Source organism: Excalfactoria chinensis, chromosome 3, assembly GCF_039878825.1.
Source record: "Excalfactoria chinensis isolate bCotChi1 chromosome 3, bCotChi1.hap2, whole genome shotgun sequence".
Lineage (NCBI taxonomy): Eukaryota > Metazoa > Chordata > Aves > Galliformes > Phasianidae > Excalfactoria > Excalfactoria chinensis.
In genome coordinates this window covers 21,621,265-21,641,274 of record NC_092827.1, presented here as the reverse complement: position 1 = coordinate 21,641,274, position 20,010 = coordinate 21,621,265, and the positions used below count along the sequence as shown (strand labels likewise).

Genomic DNA, 20,010 nt, shown 5'->3' with positions numbered 1-20,010 from the left:
TCTTAGCCTAGACAGAAATGGTGCTATTCTTCGATACCAGCACACGGAAAGCTTGTCTTTACTTTTCTATAACTACACGAATGCATTATTCCCAAAATTCAAGTTTTTACATGCCAAAACTTTATAAGACTGTTTATTGAATGCATTTTGTTTTGTCCACAGAGTCTTCAGCCTGAAAACTCTTCACCCTGTGTAGAACTGCAGACCAACCCACTTAGCTCATAAAGCCCACCAATTTACTGAGCACTGACAATGGCAACATGAGGAGCAAAAAGTAAATATTTTTGTGTACATTTCTGAAATACCTTTTCTTTGAATCGTCCCTCATCTACAGACTGAATTATTTACTCCACCCCTCTGAGAGCAAGTAATTGAATTTGAGCACTATTGGTGTAGCTTCCTCAATCAGACTTTCTCTGTGTGTTGCATGGTCAGAAGATTCAACAGTAACCACTGATTTAAAACATCAATATTTAAGTATTTTTTAAAGCAGAATACATTGTAATCCATTTGGCTACTCTCTGCTTATCCTGACAGTATTGGCAAAAATTCAGTATGGCTGCTCAGTAACTTAGATGAATTTTTGGATTTGTATAATATAAAGCAAAGGCCACGTAAAGTAGTTTCATATTCTAAAGACAGCTTATATTCAAGAATTATTCCCATAAATTGTTAATTTTTCTTTAATGTAGAACAATTCTTGTTACTTAATAGCATGAAAATTGCTAAAACAACTATCAGGCTAAACATAAGGAATATTTTGCTGCAGATTAACTGACCCTGAAAGTCAATCACGTTTCAACTCATCACATAAGAAAAATGTTTTTACTCTCACTGATTTGGTTCATCTCTCTAAGACAATTCAGGCTTGAATAATTTCTGTATTTGATAGTTAAGAATATTTCAACACAGCTGTGTTTTGAAAATTGACAAATGTGCAGTTACTCTTGCATATATAACATAGTCATTTGACATTCCTGATTTCAAAAAGGCATGAAAATACCCTGTCAGTCATACAAAAAACACTGCCAAATTTAGCTCAGATTTAGCTTTACCTGCACACCCAAGAATTCACTAGTAACTGTCAGCAATGCTTTGATGACAGGACATCAGCGTGGGTGTCCCACTGGGTGGGCTGTCTTTTCTGGTGCTGAGTCCCCAGCATCTTGGGCTGTAGCACAACTTTGCATTTCTACTACTGTCCCTTGCTAGAGCTCATCAGGCATGTTTCCTCCTCACATCCTCTAATGCATGCTTAGATGCGATATACCCACTGAATTCAGAATTTTCTCCATTAACCTCAACACAAATCTCACAGCTTCCACTCATTATTCTCCTCTTGAATACTGAATGGATTCTCAGGGGATGGAAGTTTGTCATGATCTGAGGGTCATGTCACTGCTATCACACCATGCATTTACAGGTGTAGCTGACCACCACCTGCACACAACTTTGGCTTGACTGACAATGACCCAAAGCTGGGTGTACAACAAGAAACAGTACTGAATGGCAGCTACAGCGGGCAGTTTGTTACCTTAAGTGGAGGTTGTGTCCCATCTGCAGCTCTGGATTCCTCCAGAAACCTGCTGCTCTCTCCAGGTAAGCTGCCTGCTGAGACAGGGGCCTGCGCCTTGCTGTGAGTCCCTGAAGCAGTTTTCCCCTTCATTGCTGACTTGTGCCTGTCTTGAAGAGCTGCTCTGGAATTTCTTTTATCTCTTAAATGAACATCATTATCAAAGAGGCTGCCAGAAAACTTGGAAATAGGTTCCTAGGGGTTAAAGATCAAACAGGTAAGCAAAGTAACAGCACAGTGAAGAGCTATGCGACACCCAGGTGCTATCATGTAAACTGGGATTTCCTCATTTCTATCACGTTATCATTTGCTTCACTTGCTCTAACTTTAAAGCAAATGCACACAAACATCTTTTAGTAAAGCTGTTTCTCTGGGCGTGGGTTCCCACATTGTGGGGGTGGAAGTTACAGGACCAGGATTCACACAGCATTCCCCTAATGCTCACAGTCACATAGACCTCTCACTACTCCCCATCCACATCCAGCAATGCCCTTCTGTATTTGAGTTCACAGCGGTGAGAGGGAAGGTGAGTCCCAGCTTTGTATCTCTAAGATTTTGTTCAAATGCATTAGAGAAAAAAAAGTAATTGGATTGATTCTATTGAGCTACGAATGGCAGAGGTTGGGGGACAGCAAACTTGTGCAGCCTCATAGGTGAGGTATTCCAAATGCAGCCTTGATTCCTGGCTGTAGATATAGCTATGCAGATGCAGAGAAAAGACAATGGAACTCTATGCTTTGCTAAACCACAAGGGTTTGAGAAGAGAAATACACAAGAAACATTTAGATGTTGTACTAAGGGACACGGTTCAGTGGGAAATACTGGTGGGTGAAAGGTGAAAAGATGGACTGGATGACCTTAGGGGTCTTTTTCAACCTTGGTGATTCTATGATTCTAAAACACACCCTCCCAATCATTTAAGTTTCAAGCAAGACATTACAGTAAATGGAATACAACAGAATAACATTTTCTAGTTATCGGTTTTGCTTGGCAAGGCAACTAAAAGAGATCCAGCCATGATCCTTCAACTCCATCCATATTTTATGGTTGTGTAATTTATATTTAACTGATTTTTTTTCTTTCTTAAATGTGATGGGTAACATTGTATCAGATTTTCATATTACCATTGTCCTGATATCTTCTGTTGGCAGTAAAACAATGCAGCAAACAAATGGCAACACCTTTGAAAATAAACCGCACAAATGCCTTTCTGAGCTTCTCAGTTTAAAGCCAGAATTACGAAGGCAGTGGCAATACCATGAGCAGCACAGAAACCCCACTGGACACTTTATCTTCAGATCTATGTTGGAGCTTTCCCACAATGTCTATTTGGTTGGGATGAAAAGAAGCATCACCAAGCCCTATGAGAGCAAGCAAGGTGTGATTGCTTCCTATTCCCACTTAAAATTAAAAGGGAGCTTGTTTAGCTTTAATTTACATTAAATATATATATATATATTTCATTATTTCTCTTCTCTAATGGGAGAGATTGCTTTCTGGCAGCCCAGGGATGTGTAAAAGAGATCTGACTAGATTTAGACTAGATATTAAGAAGAAATTCTTTACTGTGAGGGTGGTGAGACACTGGAACAGGTTGCCCAGAGAAGTTGTCAATGCTCCCACCCTGGAAGCATTCCAGGCCAGACTGGATGGGGCTTTGAGCAACCTGGTCTAGAGGAAGGTGTCCCTGCCTACAGCAGGAAGTTGGAACTAGATGATCTTAGAGGTCCCTTCCAACCCAAACCATTCTATGGTTCTATGATCCACCTGCATGCGGCCATGCCCTGCACACAAGGACAGGGAGCAGGGCCAGTGAAGGGGACTTAGTGGCAGCAGATGGGGTTCAGAAGGAAAGCAAAGTCCTGGCATGGGGGCAAAGGAGTAAAAGGATCAGTTCCACCCTTAGTTCCCTACAGAACTCTGGGAAAGCCTAGTGAGCAATACTCTACAAGGCTGTGAGAGGGCAACCTCCTCTTCCAGGGCATGAATGAAAGACAGCCAAGCTGCCACTCCCTGATAGAAATGCGGTTGGTTGCAGGCAAGAGGAATTGCAGCATCCAGATATTTCATAACATCATCACCCTGGGTGAGCACTGCACAAAAATACATGTGCAGTAGAATAGCACCACAACTATGTTTGCCAAACATCCACGACTTGGGAGGCACTGAGCTGTAAGCACTGCAATCAACTCCAGCTCTGGGCAGCTGGTCTGGTAGTCGGTGACCCTGCTCATGGCAGGGGGGTTGAAACTATATGATTTTTGAGGTCCTTCTCAACCCAGGCCATTCTATGATTCTATGAGTCTATGATGAACACACTCAAAAGAGATGGAGAAATGTTGACAACTAGAGACATAAGTAGGAAAAATATCTTAAGAAACAACAACAAAAAAGTATGCATGTCATCAATACACAAAATACAAGTCTTCATGTGTAACTTGCACTTTACTCTTAGGAGTTAGGACCATTTAACTGTAAGGAAAGGAATAAAATGGTGAACAAAATTCTGCCCCATCTGTTACAAAACACAAGCACAGACACGAAGCTACAAGCTAGAGCTTCAGGGAGGTGGCAAATGCAGCCTCTCACGAACCCAAAGCAACCAGCCACCCAGCCTGAACAGTTTATAACTTCTTGGCGGACACAAAACATTCTCTCTCCCAACTTAAAGGAAACCACCTACGTCTTCATCAGGATCCTCCAGTTCCTCTGCTTCTTGCTCAGGGCCGATCCTTCCTTCCCTCCATTTCCCATTGGCAGAGCTGAGTTTGTACAAGTTACCACCATGTAAACCTTCCTTTCCTTTTAATGAGGTCCAGCGAGAGCCCTGGGAGCTCCAGTTATGGCCACTGTACAGCTTAGGAGACTTGGGAAGCCACTTAATAGAGTCCTAAGAGGAAGAGGACAGAAAAGGGAAGAAAAAAAAAGGCAATGTACTGATTTTAAGAAAATCAAAGAAGTACGTACATGCAGAAATTGTCCGGAAAGTGCTTCAAGGTATTTAAGTATCTTGTTCATACCAGGTCTCCCCTTTTTACCTTGGGATGTACCTTTAGTCCTAGAGACACTTTGCCAGTTACGGGGCAATACCGGTGATACAAGGAGCAAACAAAGGCTGCTGACATGAGAGGAAGCCTTCAGAGACTCACATGAGTGTGGAGCCAAGCTCACCTTCAGCACCGTAAAGAATTACATAATGAACAACAGTCTTCAATAATGCTACACCCTGCACTATGAAGAAAACAAACAAGAATACTTTGACATTTAGCGACTTTCATCTCATACCCTGGAGTTTAAAAAAATAAAAAGCAAAACCACAACGAATTATCAAAGTCACTCCCCTCCTTTTATACTATTGATTAAATAAAATGTGCTGTTTCTTGAGTGGTCTCAAGTCAAAAGCAGAATCCCAAACTCATGCTTTAAAGTTTGCTGATTTTCAAATTATAGTCCAGTTTTCCCCAAATATCAGTTACTTATTAATATCCAGAAAACCCGCTCCTCTCTGCTTTGTATTTAGTTGATACACATCAAGTCACATACACCTTCACTGAACTCCAGAGATTGTTTTTGACAATAATGTTTTGCTTTCTTTGAGGCTTTATTTTAAAACTTGCCTTTAAATTTCCTCAAGGCGATACAAATCCAACAGCAGAAAGCAGCCTGTTACCATATATCAGCAGCACCATTAGCACATGTTTCAACCAAGGGAAAGAGATGGAGAAAACAAACTAATGAAAAGAGTTATCAATGAGCTTATGGTGGGGCAATCAGAACATAGTAGGGCAATCAGAACACAGTGATTTCACATTGTTAGGATAGGTATCTGATTTAGATCTAACACTTCCCTAAGCCTCAATTTTCCGCCTTTTGAATGCAAAATGGTTACATTCACAGAATCACAGATTTCTTGTTGTGATCAGCACCTCAGATGTCGCCACCTCTATAAGATCTAAGGCTGAGAAAGGGAGAGAGATGGGACAAGGCTGTCTGTGCTGGACATGCTGATCCATCTCCAGCTGCCAAAATAGTTCCCCTTGGGATTCTTCTTTCACTTTTGGGTATTGTATGGCTAAAAAAAAAAAAAACAAACAAACAAACAAAAAAAAAAACTAGGAAATGGAGCAGTACAATATCCTAGTGTCTCTTTGGAAGCAATTACACATTCTTCTGTGAATTCCGAAAAGATCAGAGCTCAGACAAAGGACTATTTGCATTTACATCGAATCAGTGATCAGCATCTGTAAGCAATTTGCTGTTAACTCATATTTCATCAGAGAACTGAACGCAAGAGCAGTGCAAATAATCGTGAAATGTTAATGACTCCCATTCCTGACAATTCCAAACACTGAGCAGGATATCTCATGGCATTTCTTTATACTTGCCTTGAGCAAGTAAACACAGGATACCACTAAACAGAAACTTTGCTTCCCATGAATACTAACTAGGAGTATAGAAATTCTAATCAGATCATGAAACAGCATACTAACTAAAACTGTTTGCTATTGTTTCACAGAGTCAAAGAATTGCAGGGGCTGGAAGGAATCTCCAGAGATCCATCAAGTCCAACCCCATGACAAAGCAGGCTCCCCAGAGCAGGCTGAACAGGTATCATATCATAGTATCATAGTATCGTGCGAGTTGGAAGGGACCTTAGAGATCATCGAGTCCAACTCCCGGGTTTCGAGCCCCCTGTGTAGCGAAGCGGCACTTCTACCCCTGCGCCACAGGGGGGATTCGAAACCGAGCCCTCCGGTGCCGCAAGCAGCAGCTTATACCACTGCGCCACTGGGGGCACGCAATAGTAGGCATCCAGGCGGGTCTTGAATGTCTCAGTAGAAGGAGACTCCACAACCTCCCCGGTCAGCCTGTTCCAGTGCTCCGTCACCCTCACTGTGAAGAAGTTTTTTCACTTAGTTTCATTTCAAGATAGCTACTGTGACCCCTTCCAGCATCCAGTATATTGCCATAAACGGCTTAAATCCTTGTCAACTTTGAAGCTCATCAGAAAGGCATAAAGCAGTTTCACTCTAAAATTAAATATAGATATGTGTGTAGTAGAAATTGCAGCAGTTCAGATACTATGTAGTAGCTTCACACTCCAAAAATACAAATAATAAAAAAAAATAATAATAAAAAAAAACACCTGCAGTAATTTAGCTTATTCCATATTCGACTGAACAGTCTAGGACCATGCTTTGAGAAATACTGGCAAATATCCAAAGAGAGAAACATCATAGAATCACTAGGTTGGAAAGGACCTACAAGATCATCTAATCCAACCATCCTCCTTTAGACCTTAGAGCTCTTCTCACTATCCAGGTAAAAGCACGAAGTTTCTTCTTGTGTTTTGTACACAGGAAAGGTGAGAACCAAAAGATTTTAAACAGTCAGTGTCTTAAGTCATGAGTAACAAACTAAGAGAGGTGTTTAGTCATACATTCTCTTGAAAAAACTTGGAATAAAACAAAAAGGGAAGACAAATTTAAGTCTTTGAGCTTCTTGGACACTTGGACTTTGTGACACTGCTCGTTTTGTAAATTTAGAAGAAATGTTTGGGGGTAAAAATATGCCTCAGCATTTGTTATGTTATGTGGAAATACATTTTCCACCTCATCAGTAACAACCCTTCCTTAATGGTAATCAGCTCATTTCCCTGCGATATTTATCAAGCAAGCCAGCTGGGCTCCCTTTTTGCCTCCTTCCCACCTGTTTTTCATGTCTTCCAAGGCGGTCTCTCCAGAACACAAATATGCCTCTGTATCACACCCCTGGAGGTTAAGAGGACAAATTGTTCTCATAAAGTACAAGGTGTCCATTCTGATAAGATCTTGCTAATAAATCCTCTACAGAATGAATTTCCTTCAGGCAGCAAAGGTTTGCAAAGGCTGCGTATAACCTTAAATCATTCTGTCAAATGAAAAAGAATCTAAAACACCCTAACATTAAAAGACAAGAAATGAAAACCACCCACATTTCTTAAGTATCATACCTATGTTGATAAAGAAACACTGTGCTCACAGCAATAACCTGGTAACCAACTGCAAGTAGAAACCAATGTAAAACTGCTGGAGCTTTCAGTAAACTTGAATATTTTGACAGTAATACACCTGGGGTTTCACCTGAAAACCCTATAAACCTTGTCCAGAAAATACTTCAAATGATTAGTGAAAATGGGCAAGAGAATGTCTCTAAAGATGAAATTCCAACAAGAGAAAACACTGTTTTTCTTTTAAGTACATCTATATATAAGATTTGGAGTTCTGGTAATTGGAAAATACTTCAGAATCATTCCCTTTTCAAGTTGCAAAGAGCTAAAAGGGCTTTGTGTGATTCATATGAAAAAAGAATGAAACCTAACCAAAATGCCTCAGAAACAAAGGTATACTGGAATATGATTTCACTATAGATGAGGCAGTAAAACAGCTGCCTGAACAGGTTACTGAAGCAAGCCTTCTACAGGCAAACTTTGCAAGCAGTAAATACACGACTTAACTTTAAACCTAGATGTTCAAGTATTAATTAGCCCCAATCTCTCAATTTCCTAAAGACAGCATTAAAACAGAAGTTGTAGGTTATGCTGGAAGCATCCACTATGCAAATACCCTTCAGACTCACAGATTTCTCTCCTTTTGAATAGCAGTAGATCATCCATAATATCCAAATCATCACTTTCTGTTGATTCAAAGTTAGTTTTGATTTTATGTTACTTGGTGAAGTATGTGATGTCATCAACGAACTACATATGCAAAGAAATTCACTCACGTTTATAACCTTGTAGTGCTTTGCTTAATATTCCAGAAATCTAGGACAATCATATCTGCTACAAGCAATTTCAAAATGATTTAATGCAGGTCATTTATTCTGGGTTTGGGTAAATCCAGGAAGTTACTGTGAGAGACCAGAGAGAATCAAATTATTAGCATCTCTAGCACAGTCTCATAATTTGCTCAAGGAGCAAAAGGAGGTAGTTTTAGTCTGAGATCAAACTAACTTTTAAATGTTAACTCTTTATTTCTGCATTATTCTGGGGATGCTCACAGGCAGAAATTCAAGCTGCTGATGATCTGGTGGTACTCACAAGCTCTGTGTGCATCCATGGACTTTGAGTAAAGTTACTACAGCCAGTACTTATCCATGTTCACTGCATTTTTCATTGAACTGGCTGAAATCTGAGTATTTTGCTGAATTCAGAACAAAAAAGGCATGCAGTACCCCTCTGAAAATGTCATAAATGACATGGGAGGAAGGGAACACCCAAAACACGTATTGATAACCAAGGCCAATTCACTTTTCTCATCTTCGACAGTAACCTTAGCACGGAAACAGACTTGTGTGTTGGACAGAAATAGCAGGTGGGAAACATTCTCACCTAGCCAGCTGAAAAAAAAAATCAAAATAATGCCATTTTCCAGATGCAAGGCAAAGAAAGGCAGTGAAATCTCCATTTACAAGAGGTCTACATATTTCTCATAATAGTGCACACCAGTCTCAGTGGGAGGTACACAGTTCACAGCTAACTATATATTCAACATTCTGGCTATATCAACTAACATGTTAAAGAGTATGCTTCACAAAACTTTAGTTCTTGCTATCATAGAATCATAGAATTACTCAGGTTGGAAAAGACCTCAAAGATCATCAAGTCCAACTGCAGTCTAATGATAGTACCCTAACTCTAACAACCCTCTGCTAAATCATATCTCTGAGCACCACATCCAAATGGCTCTTAAACACATCCAGGGACTGTGACTCAACCACCTCCCTGGGGAGCCTATTCCAGTGCTTAACTACCTGTTCTGTAAAGAAGTGTTTCCTAAACATCATTACTTTCCTCTCAAAAGTTGAATTCATGAGCATCAAGTAGTGAAATAGCTAATCAGCCAGAAAAAATTCACTCAGCACAGGTAAAAGAACTCCCCATTAGACAAGGAACAGTCTGACCAGCTTATCCAGGACATAAGTAATCTCCCAGGGAAAAAAAAAACAACATCAATTTGCAAGTTTCCAGTACCCACTTCACAACCACACACTGATAATCAGAGATGTGGAATGCAAGCTAGAAAAATAATCTTGACATAAAAATTACATAGAAACTGTGAAAAACACATGCAGCAAGAAAAGGGGGATGGAAAACTTTCCATCTAACTAATGTGTTTGTTTTTCAAGCCTATGAAATTGTGACTTTCAACAGTCAACTTACCTGCAATAGCCAACAAGTTAATATTAAATCCAGTCCACCACTATGGTCAATTGGTTTTCCCTTGTTAACCGTTTAGCTAATAGCAGCATACAAATAATGCAGTGTTTCTTTCCTTGCATTAAACCACCTCCCAAATGGCTTACAAAGCAATTGAAAGAGTAGAAGTTTAAAGAGGAAACAAACAAACAAACAAACAAAAAATGTTCATTATTCAAGCTCCCCAAAGCAGCAGCAAGATTAAAGAAGGCCAGAGAGACCAGAAAGTTTTCAAGGACAGATTCTCAAATTCTTTCAGCACCACATTTTTCTGCCTAAAAAATAGGGTTAGAATTCCCTGGATCTTTATCAGCAGTGTTGGGAGTACAAGTGTACCTAAAACCCTTTATGAAATGTCATGAAAACAGACCACAGTTTTCTGTAGGCATGGTAAAGGGAGGATGGTTGGACTAGATGATCTTGTAGATCCTTCCCAACCTTGTGATTCTACGATTCTCTGATTCTATGACCATTTGAGAGATCACAGGAATCCACTGGTCTGGGCTCCTGGTATGTTCAGTGGCTAAAATGATTTGCAACCTCTCCTTTAATGATGAACCTAGTGAGAAACCAACATTTAGGTTTGGGGGAGAAAGAAGGTAGCCACTTGCCACTGTTTGGACAGGGAATGTACAAGTGCTCTTTTACCTGTTAAAAACAAAACAAAACAAAACAAAACAAAAAACACTCCTTTGGGGATAGTAGTAGGATGGTCTCACAGTAGGCATCAGCTCCTATAGCCTCTAGACGAGTCACATTTTGAGCTAACCTTATTTTCTTTTACAAATCAATGGAAGCAAAGAAACACCTTCAATAAGCAACTCATATCACCTATCTTCATCTTGGACAACCACAGGGAGACTAGACTACTCATCCAGCTTCTAGTTAGCTAAGATGAAATTACATGAAACCTTTTCAAACAATAGCAACAGGTCCGGATCCCCTCATTTACTCCTGTTCTTTCACATGTAGCTGACGTGGCAGAAAAACTGAAACAAATATTTCTCCCAGTACTCAAAAGAAAAATAAAAAGACTCCAAAGTAATTATCTTATGTCAGAGTTAAGACAGCAAGTACAGCTTGCTTCCCAGCTATAGCTTTTGGGTTGCAGAACAGTTTCCACAAGCCTTCCAGAGCATGTAAAAAGCAGTTACCTAACAAAATAGAATAGTTCAGTTGAAAGAAACTTTCAAAGGATCATCTAGTACAGCTGTCTGACCACTTCAGGACTGATCAAAAGTTAAGCCCCATTTCTCTTTCTTAGAGGGACTATTACAAGCTATTACAAGGTTTATGGGTAAATCTGACTTCATCTGGGGAAGTAGGTAAATGGTTTAAATGCCCTAAGTCATAGGATCTCAGAATCACCAGGGTAAGGTAGGAAAAGACCTCCAAGATCATCCAAGCTCAACCGTTCACCTACCACCAATACTTCTCCACTAAACCAGGTCCCTCAGTACAACATCTAAATGTTTCTTGAACATCTCAAGGGATGGTGACTCCATCACCTCCCTGGGCAGCCTGTGCCAGTGCCTGACCACTCTCTCAGAGGAAAAAAAAAATAAAAAAATCCCGATATCCAACCTGAATCTCTCCAGGCACAACGTGAGGCCATTCCTTCTAGTCCTACCACTAGTTACATGGGAGATGAGGCTGATCCTTACAACACCACCACCTCTTTTAAGGTAGTTGTAGAGAGCTATAAAATCTTCCCTGAGCCTCCTCTTCTATAGACTAAACAATCACAGTCCCTTCAGCTGCTCCAGACCCTTCAACAGCTTCATTGCCCTTCTCTGGACATGCTCCAGGGCCTCCATGTACTTCTTGGGGTGAGGGACCCTAAACCAAACACAGCACTAGAGGTGCAACCTCACCAGTGCTGAGTACAGAAGGATGATTACCTTCCTGCTCCTGCTGGCCACACTATTTCTGATGAAAGCCAGGATGCCATTGACCTTCTTGGCCACTTGGGCACACTGCTGGCTCGTGCTCAGCTGAGCACCAACCAACATCCTCAGGTCCATTTCTTCTACAGTCTTCCAGCCACACTGCCCCAAGCCTGTAGCGTTGCCTGTGATTGTTGGGGCAAAAGTGAGGGACCTGGCACATAGTCTTGTTGAATGTCATCCCACTGGCCTCAGTCCAGTGATTCAGACTGTCCAGATCCCTCTACAGGGTTTTCCTACACCCAGGATGAAAAAAAAAATGCTGTATCAGTCACCAAAGACAGAGCAGTCTTTCTGCCTTTGTCTTTGGTCTGTCTTTTTTAGGAACTCATTTTCATCTCGCTCACAAGGATTTGCAAAGTTTTACTTAGGCTCTAATGGTTAGAGCCTCCTGTATTTTTAAACTTTTGGTTCTGCCAATTCCAGTAAATAGTTTAAAAGGCAAATTCTACACGAAGTATCAACTACACCAAAACCTCATTTTCTTTTTCATTTTATTTTAATAGCAGCTTATCAAGAACAATTGCCAGTACACTGCCTTGAGAAGAATGCAGCTGCACCATCCATGAATTAACATAACACCTATCAAACCACAGCAGCTCCCCCAAAGAGATTATGCCTCAAAGATTATGAGTCATTGTGATGAGAAAAAAAATCACAACTCAAATATATTTTGCCAGTTTAGATTTGATATTTGGAGATGGCTTGCAGTACCTACTTGTTTGACTTAAAAATAGAAAAGAATGCTGCTGTCAGTAAAAGCCTCAAGTAATAATTCAAGAGATTACAAAAATTATCAAATACTGCAGATTGTTATTAATTTTAACACAGAAGCTACCATGGCTCACTCATTTTCCTCTTTCCTCTTCTTCTCCCCAAAATTCTCACACAACCTATACTTACTAGAATAAACATCGGGTGGAAGAATGGACGTGGTTAGCCACACATGCAGAAGCGTCATGCCTTTCATTTTGTTGAAATTTGATTTCATTGCATTCATTCACACTAAAAATGTACGATCTCTGCCCTGAACTCAGACTGCTCGAGGTTCTTTGCTGAACACGTTAGAGATTGTTGTTAGTTCATGGCACACAAAGAACCCATAGGCACCAAAAACAAATGTTCATCAGCCTTTTGCAAAATCGTTATTTACTGAATTCAGCAGTTAATACTTACCTGAATAAACAAACCAGAACCCACAGATCTAATAAGACCTTGAAATCACCATCAGACCACTGAAAGTGCAACACGGTAACAATGATAATAGATGCCAGTATTAATCCATACATACTTTAATTGCTATTTTAATGATACAATAAATCTATTGAAGCTTTTAAAGATTTTTATTATTATTATGGTTTTATAAACTTGTATAAAACCACCAAAGCACTTAAAAGAATCATGCTTTCTCTTGTGTAATACGTAAAACTAGAATTATACTGTGCTTCTGAAAGTCTATCGTGCTGCTCTTGAAGTTATTTTTACAGATGGCACATTTGGGGGAAAAAAAAAAAAAAAGCATGAATTTGTAGTGACTGCAATGCAACACTGCATCCAAAACAAGACGTTTCGTTACAACTAAGTTAAAGTGTGAGTGCAACATGTAATAAACAATAGCAGTTGGGTCATTTTAATCTTAATTCCATATATAACAAAACTAACACTTGTGCTTCGTGAACTAAAATCCCACGGTAGAAACATAAACTCTGTTTTGTAAAACTCTCAACAAACTACTCTCTGAAAAGAAAAAACACAGCTGAAACAGGAGACCAAGTTTAAATGTACTCGCTTTCCTCAAGAATTGCTATTTTAAGACTAGAATGACATACGAGACACAATAAGGCACAATGGGTGGTACAAACATATGAATACAGCTGTCCATGAAACTTGCACTCTTCCACAAATACTAAAATACGTACCGTTCAAGATAAATTTTCTTTTAAAAATGAAATACATCATTTTGTTATGAAAGTTCTATACAAAAATTTAAAATTTACACCATCTGAGCTGCCAAAATAATAATAATAATTAAAAAAAAAAAAAAAAAAAAAAAAAAAAAAAAGAGTGTATCAATTTTCCACAAAACTAAATTTCTCACCAGCACGTCCAGCCACTGGGAAGAAGATATCCCAGCACTCTGGAAAAGAAAAGCATTATTTCCCCTGTGTTTATGACAAAAATATTGTATTCTGCATACAGTAGTGTATTATACTTAAAAAACCATCGTACTATTAAAATCACAATATTGATTTGGAAATGATTTATTCACTGCCTGGATGAAATAAGGCACTTTCTTCCAGTGGGTAGTACTTTTCACATATATGGAGACGATGAATCGGGTTCTGCTTAGAAACAAAAAGGGGGCTCAGTGAGGTCCCAGAAGACGACAGGAACATTTCAACAGCAGGGGAAGACACAGGAGGTAAAACCTGGAGATGAAATTCTACACAGAAGTGGTCACTCTGTCAATGGCATTATTGACCTCGTTTTTGTTTGAATCCAGTCCTTTAGCAGCATTCATATCATTCCGTAAATTCTCCACTGTCTTTTTCATGTTCTTTAATTCTCCAGGGTGTGGAGTGGCTCGCCTTAGAAGTGTTCTCTAAAAATAAACAGTGCAATAAGTGGTTTTGCCTTTGTCTCTGAAGAAAACAATATACGCTTTCAAGGCATTTACATACAAAATACTAGCTATTGATTTTTTTTCCTTCTTGTTTTTCTTCCCCCTTTTCCTTTTCAAACTACTACGCTTAATTTTGAAAGTTATTTTCACAGCTGCTTGTTTGTGAAGACAAATAAAAGAGGTTTTAACAACTACGTAAGAGCAAAAGCTTTCCCCTCTTGACAGCCACTCAAAAGAAGTACAATTACAACTTCTGAAGTAAAGATTCTTTCATAAATATATTTGGGATTTTTTTTTTTTAACTTTTTCAAAAACATCCAGGTGATTTAAGAACCAAAACAAAAAAAAACACAACCCAGCTGGTTTTGAAAAAAATCCAACAAGATCATACATGCAAAGTACATGTATGCCACTGACACATAAACTATAGGGGACCTGATGTCCCAACTGTACATGGATTGGTCAAGGCTTCTTTAGAAATCACCACCCTCCCTGAAAAGGATCATAAGTCTCTTTTTCCCCTATAAAGGTTCTTGCCTCATGTCAGTCTGCAATACCAGGACTGAAAACATTATAATTAACAAATGAGCCCTGGTAGGGGCATTCTTTGGTTAATAACAGTTGTTAGCAAGCATCATTCTGAACTTTCTTATCAGTCAGTCTACAAACAATGCTTGTCAAAGACATTTGGTTTCCAGTGCTTTGGGCTAAGCAAGCATTTTATTTGGAAACTTAAATGTTCATTTCCCTACCACGTAAGAATCTTTATAGCCAGTTTCCAAAGAAAGACCATGCTTATAGCATGCTGCAATCCAGATAGTGCTCTGAAGTATGTCAGGCTGAGCTCTAATGAGAACTAACAAGTTTTTAGAGCACTAAAGAAGCATGCCAAAACATTTGACTGAAGCATTCTTAATCTTTATATTTGTTAATAAAAGTTAGTGAAGTTAAAGATTAAGTTGCATTTTGATCTACAGGACATGCAGAGCCCAACTTAATGGAGAGGTCTTTAAGTACAGTGACAGATGTTCCCACATCCTTGGTTTAAGTGGGAAACTAATGAGCATAAACCTTGCTGTTCATGGACAGTAAGGTTATTTTGATGCAAACGGTGAAAAAGAATATAAGAAGAAATGCAGAGAGACCAGAAACAGAAATGAGAGAGCAACAATGTAGATGGTAGCAAACTTAGCGGAGACGCATGCCAGAGTGCTGGAATCCTAAATTAGGTTCTATATACTTTCAGGAAGTAAAGCTTCACAGATGCAGAGGAAGATCCTATCTTGTTTCTGGAAAGCTGGAGAGAAAGCATCCTGAAGAAACACAGGAAAAGAAAGCAAAACAAAGACTGCCCTGCATCAGAACTTAAAGTTATATTCAAAGCAAAACAAAAGCAACAACAACAACAAAAAAGCATTTTCATGTCAATATGAAAAGTTTCAGCAGTCAGTATGAACAGTTTCTACAATTAATATGACCGAAATGCATGCAGTCACAGCTGAAATATTTACAGCAAGACAGCTCAGATCCTTTTCACAATTTCGCATTAAGGTCACAGTGCCTGTAGGTATCCAAAGTCTTGGAAAACATACCATTTCATTATCCTCTTCATCTTTTTCATCTTCTAAGAAGCGAATTGCACTGACTCTGTTCACTGCCCGCTCATTCCATGTTTCATCTGACATTTCATTTACCAAACTCTCCAACGCACCACATCGTGGCAGGTTATCTGCTAGAACAGCAACATAACTGAAGAGTCACAGAAAGTCTAAAACATCCACATGCTACAAGTGCCAATAACTGCAATATTTAACCAACCTCCAACCCAGATATAAAACTCTCTATTTATGTATTTAGGAAAAAAATAAATTAAAAAAAAAAAAAACAAGAACACATAATTAGCATTAACTTTCTGTTATCGAGTACACATAATAAGTAGTTTCCAAACAAACAAGAAATTTCTATACTTGAACTGTTTCAGGTCTGTGATGGTTTTACAGTCAGAAGATATAATGGCAAGTATATTAAGTTATATGTTTGTCTTTCAGATTAGACCTGCCACTTGTTAGCCAGTTACCTAAATGGCATTCCATATCACAGCACCATTACTTTTACCAGTCTTTCCTTTTACTGTTGCTAGATACACATGTCCAACAACCTTAATTCCAAGTCTTCTATACCTGAAGCTGTAAGGGGAAATGTCTGGAGTAGAGGAGATTTCCTACTAATCAAACTTTTAGACAGTCATTCCGTCTCCATTACTCTTCTTGAGGTAATAATTTTCTCTAAAGGGATTCAGTTACTTCTTTTAATTCTTCATGTAATTTCTACTCTCACAAAAACCCAGAAATTCAACACAGCCATTTCCACACTTTTGCTGTTAAAACAGTTTCTATTTGCTCCAGCTCCACAATACTGAATTACCATCATCTAAGCACAGTCACCTATAACACAGCGATCTACAGGTGAGCTCTTCTCCTCAGGCCCCCAATCATACCCAGCAGAGAGCAATCCAAGTGGTTATTCTCAAATTTGATTCTGAGGCAAGATAAATACTGGATACTTTCCAATGATTACAGAAAGAGTTTAAATATTTGGGGCAGGCAAATCCCCTTCAATGCTCACATACTATATAAAAATTTTGGAAGATAAATAACATTGAGAAGCTATCAGAACAGCAAACATTGAAAACGAGTTTACAGTTCCACTTGGCCAAGAGGCAAACATAAAATGTAAATGCAACTTAAAACCACGCTTCTATGCTTGCTGAAGAATACAAATTAATGTCAACTAGATCTGCTTGAAAGAAAATTAGGGTGCTGTGAAGTAAAACATCTACTGCTTATTACTAGTGATTCAATTATTTTTCTGGCAATGAGACTATAGCAGGAAGACCAATCGTTTTCACCACGTATATGTGTGTAATTTAAAATGCATAAACAATGTACGCAAATATGGACTCCATTTCTTGGTCCACTGGCAAACCTCAGAATTAATTAAGCCATCCTCCTCCAGGTCTGTATTTTATATATTGAAACCGCTGGTATTTTATTGCCAGTGACACTCCCAGTCATGTTTACAAGCCTTCTGAAACCTAGCACAATTACCAAGAAATAATTAAAAGTAAAAATTCAACCAGAACTGTGTTCATTAAAGCTAACGCAAAGATTTCAAAAAGCCTGATTTACAAATCTTTACAGAACAGAAAACACAGTAAACAAAGAAGTATTTCTGAATGCAATCAAAAACTCATTCTAAGCATTTACCTTGGCAACCAGGCTCAGAAGGCATTTGAGGAAGTAATACACATGTTAAAATCTTTTCTCCTGTTTCGGGGTCCGTGTCAGTCTGAAACGTCAGCAGAGGTTGGGACTGGTTATCAGACAACCACAAAGCCTTCAGCTTTAAGGTGGTCAGTGAGAGGGGAAGATACGTCAGCCTGGTTCAAAAAAGAAAAAGGAAAAAGACAAGGTAATCTCTGGGAGACTCGTGAGTCAACTTCAGGAGCATCTATTCAGTACACAGCTCTGAGACAGAGTAAAATGGAGTGAGGTTAATGCCTCTAATACAAGGCATTATAGTATTCATCAATTCAAACTATTCTATTCTATTCTTTTAAGAGCACCTGCAGTTTAATTCTATGTAGCTATGAATAAGCTAAAATAATGCTGAGCTTTTTCTACTGCAGTAAACTGCCCTGGGATGCAGATCGCTGCTTCTGCTCCAGAACCTCACGTACACAATTGCCACAACAGAAGTGCTTATGAAGCAATTACATTGCGCAGATGAGGTGCCACTTGTCTTTCAATTATTTTCTTTCATTTAAGTTCTTGCTAAGCACTTGCATTTGTTTGTTGGCTTATGCTTCAATCTGATCCCTTTTGCGTTTCGATTTCTGAAGCATATCAGCTAAGATTCATGAGAAGCAGCACAGCAAAAGTTGCATTATTTGCCAGTCATCCCATTATCCCTAAGATACTCAACATCAGTGTTACTTCACATTAAGGTAGATAGTTTCAGCTCAAACTCTACAGAATTGCCAAGGTTATCAGTATTAATTCAGAAATATACAGATCCAAAGGGTTTTTTTAAATCCTATCCTTTCCTTTGGTGAAAGCAATCCAGAATACCTACACATGAAAACATACAATTTATGCTCCCTTGTGCCAGAGGGGAAGATCACTTAGACATTTTCAACAGTAATGCTGACACTACAGTCATAATTGTCCTTTTGCAACTTCATTGTTAGACCAAACGTTGTCTGTCATCAGAAAGAATGTTGTAAAGCCAGCAAAAGAACATGATGCACAAAAATCTTACCTGTTTCCAGCAACATCCAGGACATGGAGTTCAGTGGCTTGTGAAATTTCAGAGGGAATTCGAGATAATCTGTTGTCACGTACAGAAAACACAGTAAGACTGCAGCATCCCCCAATCTATATTAGAAAGGAGAAAAAGAAAAGAAAAAGACTATTTTTGTTGCAGTAATGTAACATAACCAATGGCATGCAGCATGGGTCACATAAGATGTCATTGTACATTCAAGTTACAATGCCTGCCCAACACTTCACCCAGAGGAACAGACTGCAAACAAGTGTTAACATAAAAGAAGCCTAACCTGAAGACAGTATGCTGTAGTAGTTTCTTAAACAGCTTTATTTGATAATAATGTGTACCTTTACAAAGAGGTCAGGCTCTACCTACCCTTTTATCACCTTCCAAGCCTGGAAGAAGTCAGTAACCACACAGATGCCACTTTGCTGACTACCCTCAGAAAAAACACCAGCTTTAACATTCGACATTTTTTTAACTCGGTGTTTACATACTAATTCTCCTTCTTTCCTCATGCTAACTTTATATACAAGCAAGTGCAATGAGGCTCTAAGCAATACTAAATCAAATAAATAAACCAATCAACTCCTGACATTTATTGAGTCAACAAAGAGTGATGAAGAGTTCACAAAAAGTAGAAGGTTTTATGAGTAACATCTTTGGTGCCCTGCTTTGTTAGAAGCATCTCCGTTCAGAATAATTCCCATCTGAACTGGCCAATTCAAACTAATTTCCTATGTCTCTACCAATTTATCCAAACACAGGCATCTTCATTCCCAAGCTAATTATGGGGTGTAAAGGATAAGAGTTCAGCTTTACCCTTAAAGTATCTGTAATTTGCATTAAAGGTATTTCTCAGAAAAATAAAACTTTTACATTAAATTAAAAGAAAACACTCCACCTTTTTGTTCCAGATGGTAAGTGCTACCTCTACAAACATCAAGATAATTAATTTTAGCAGCTTGAAAGCTTTCTTAAATAACTCTTTGTTTCTAGTCACAAAGGAAACCTACCTTTATTTGCCTATCTTACATAGCTTCAAAAAGCACTACTGCTTGTTTCCCAATTACAAAATTCATAAGCAGAAAGAAAAAAGAAAAAAAAAACAAAACAAACAAAAAAAAAACAACACAGCACAATTCTTCCCTTATTCCAAATATTACCATCAAAATATGCAAAGCCTTCTGAAGCTTTGTAGTTATGCAGACTTAGATCTGAAGCATAGACAGTAAACCTACTAGAAGACCTCAGCTGAAAAATTAGTGACTTCTACAATAACATACATGTAAGAAGGTTC

At 38.8% G+C, this 20,010-nt stretch overlaps 1 protein-coding gene across 7 annotated transcripts in view; it reads right to left on the bottom strand.

Annotated features, from left to right (window-relative positions):
• The window catches only part of LRRC1 (leucine rich repeat containing 1), an 89,099-nt gene that overhangs the window by 13,511 nt on the left and 55,578 nt on the right, over nt 1-20,010 (bottom strand). For 3 of the 7 annotated variants that reach the window (XM_072331810.1, XM_072331812.1, XM_072331816.1), the window contains 6 exons: nt 18,702-18,817; nt 17,648-17,820; nt 15,974-16,113; nt 14,241-14,360; nt 4,257-4,463; nt 1,535-1,768 (listed from right to left, as the gene is read on the bottom strand). In XM_072331810.1, the coding sequence (XP_072187911.1) occupies nt 1,535-1,768; nt 4,257-4,463; nt 14,241-14,360; nt 15,974-16,113; nt 17,648-17,820; nt 18,702-18,817 (990 nt within the window). Of the gene's footprint in view, nt 1-1,534; nt 1,769-4,256; nt 4,464-13,037; nt 14,361-15,973; nt 16,114-17,647; nt 17,821-18,701; nt 18,818-20,010 lie in introns of those variants that run through there. The other 4 variants (XM_072331811.1, XM_072331814.1, XM_072331815.1 and 1 more) reach the window with 4 other exon arrangements.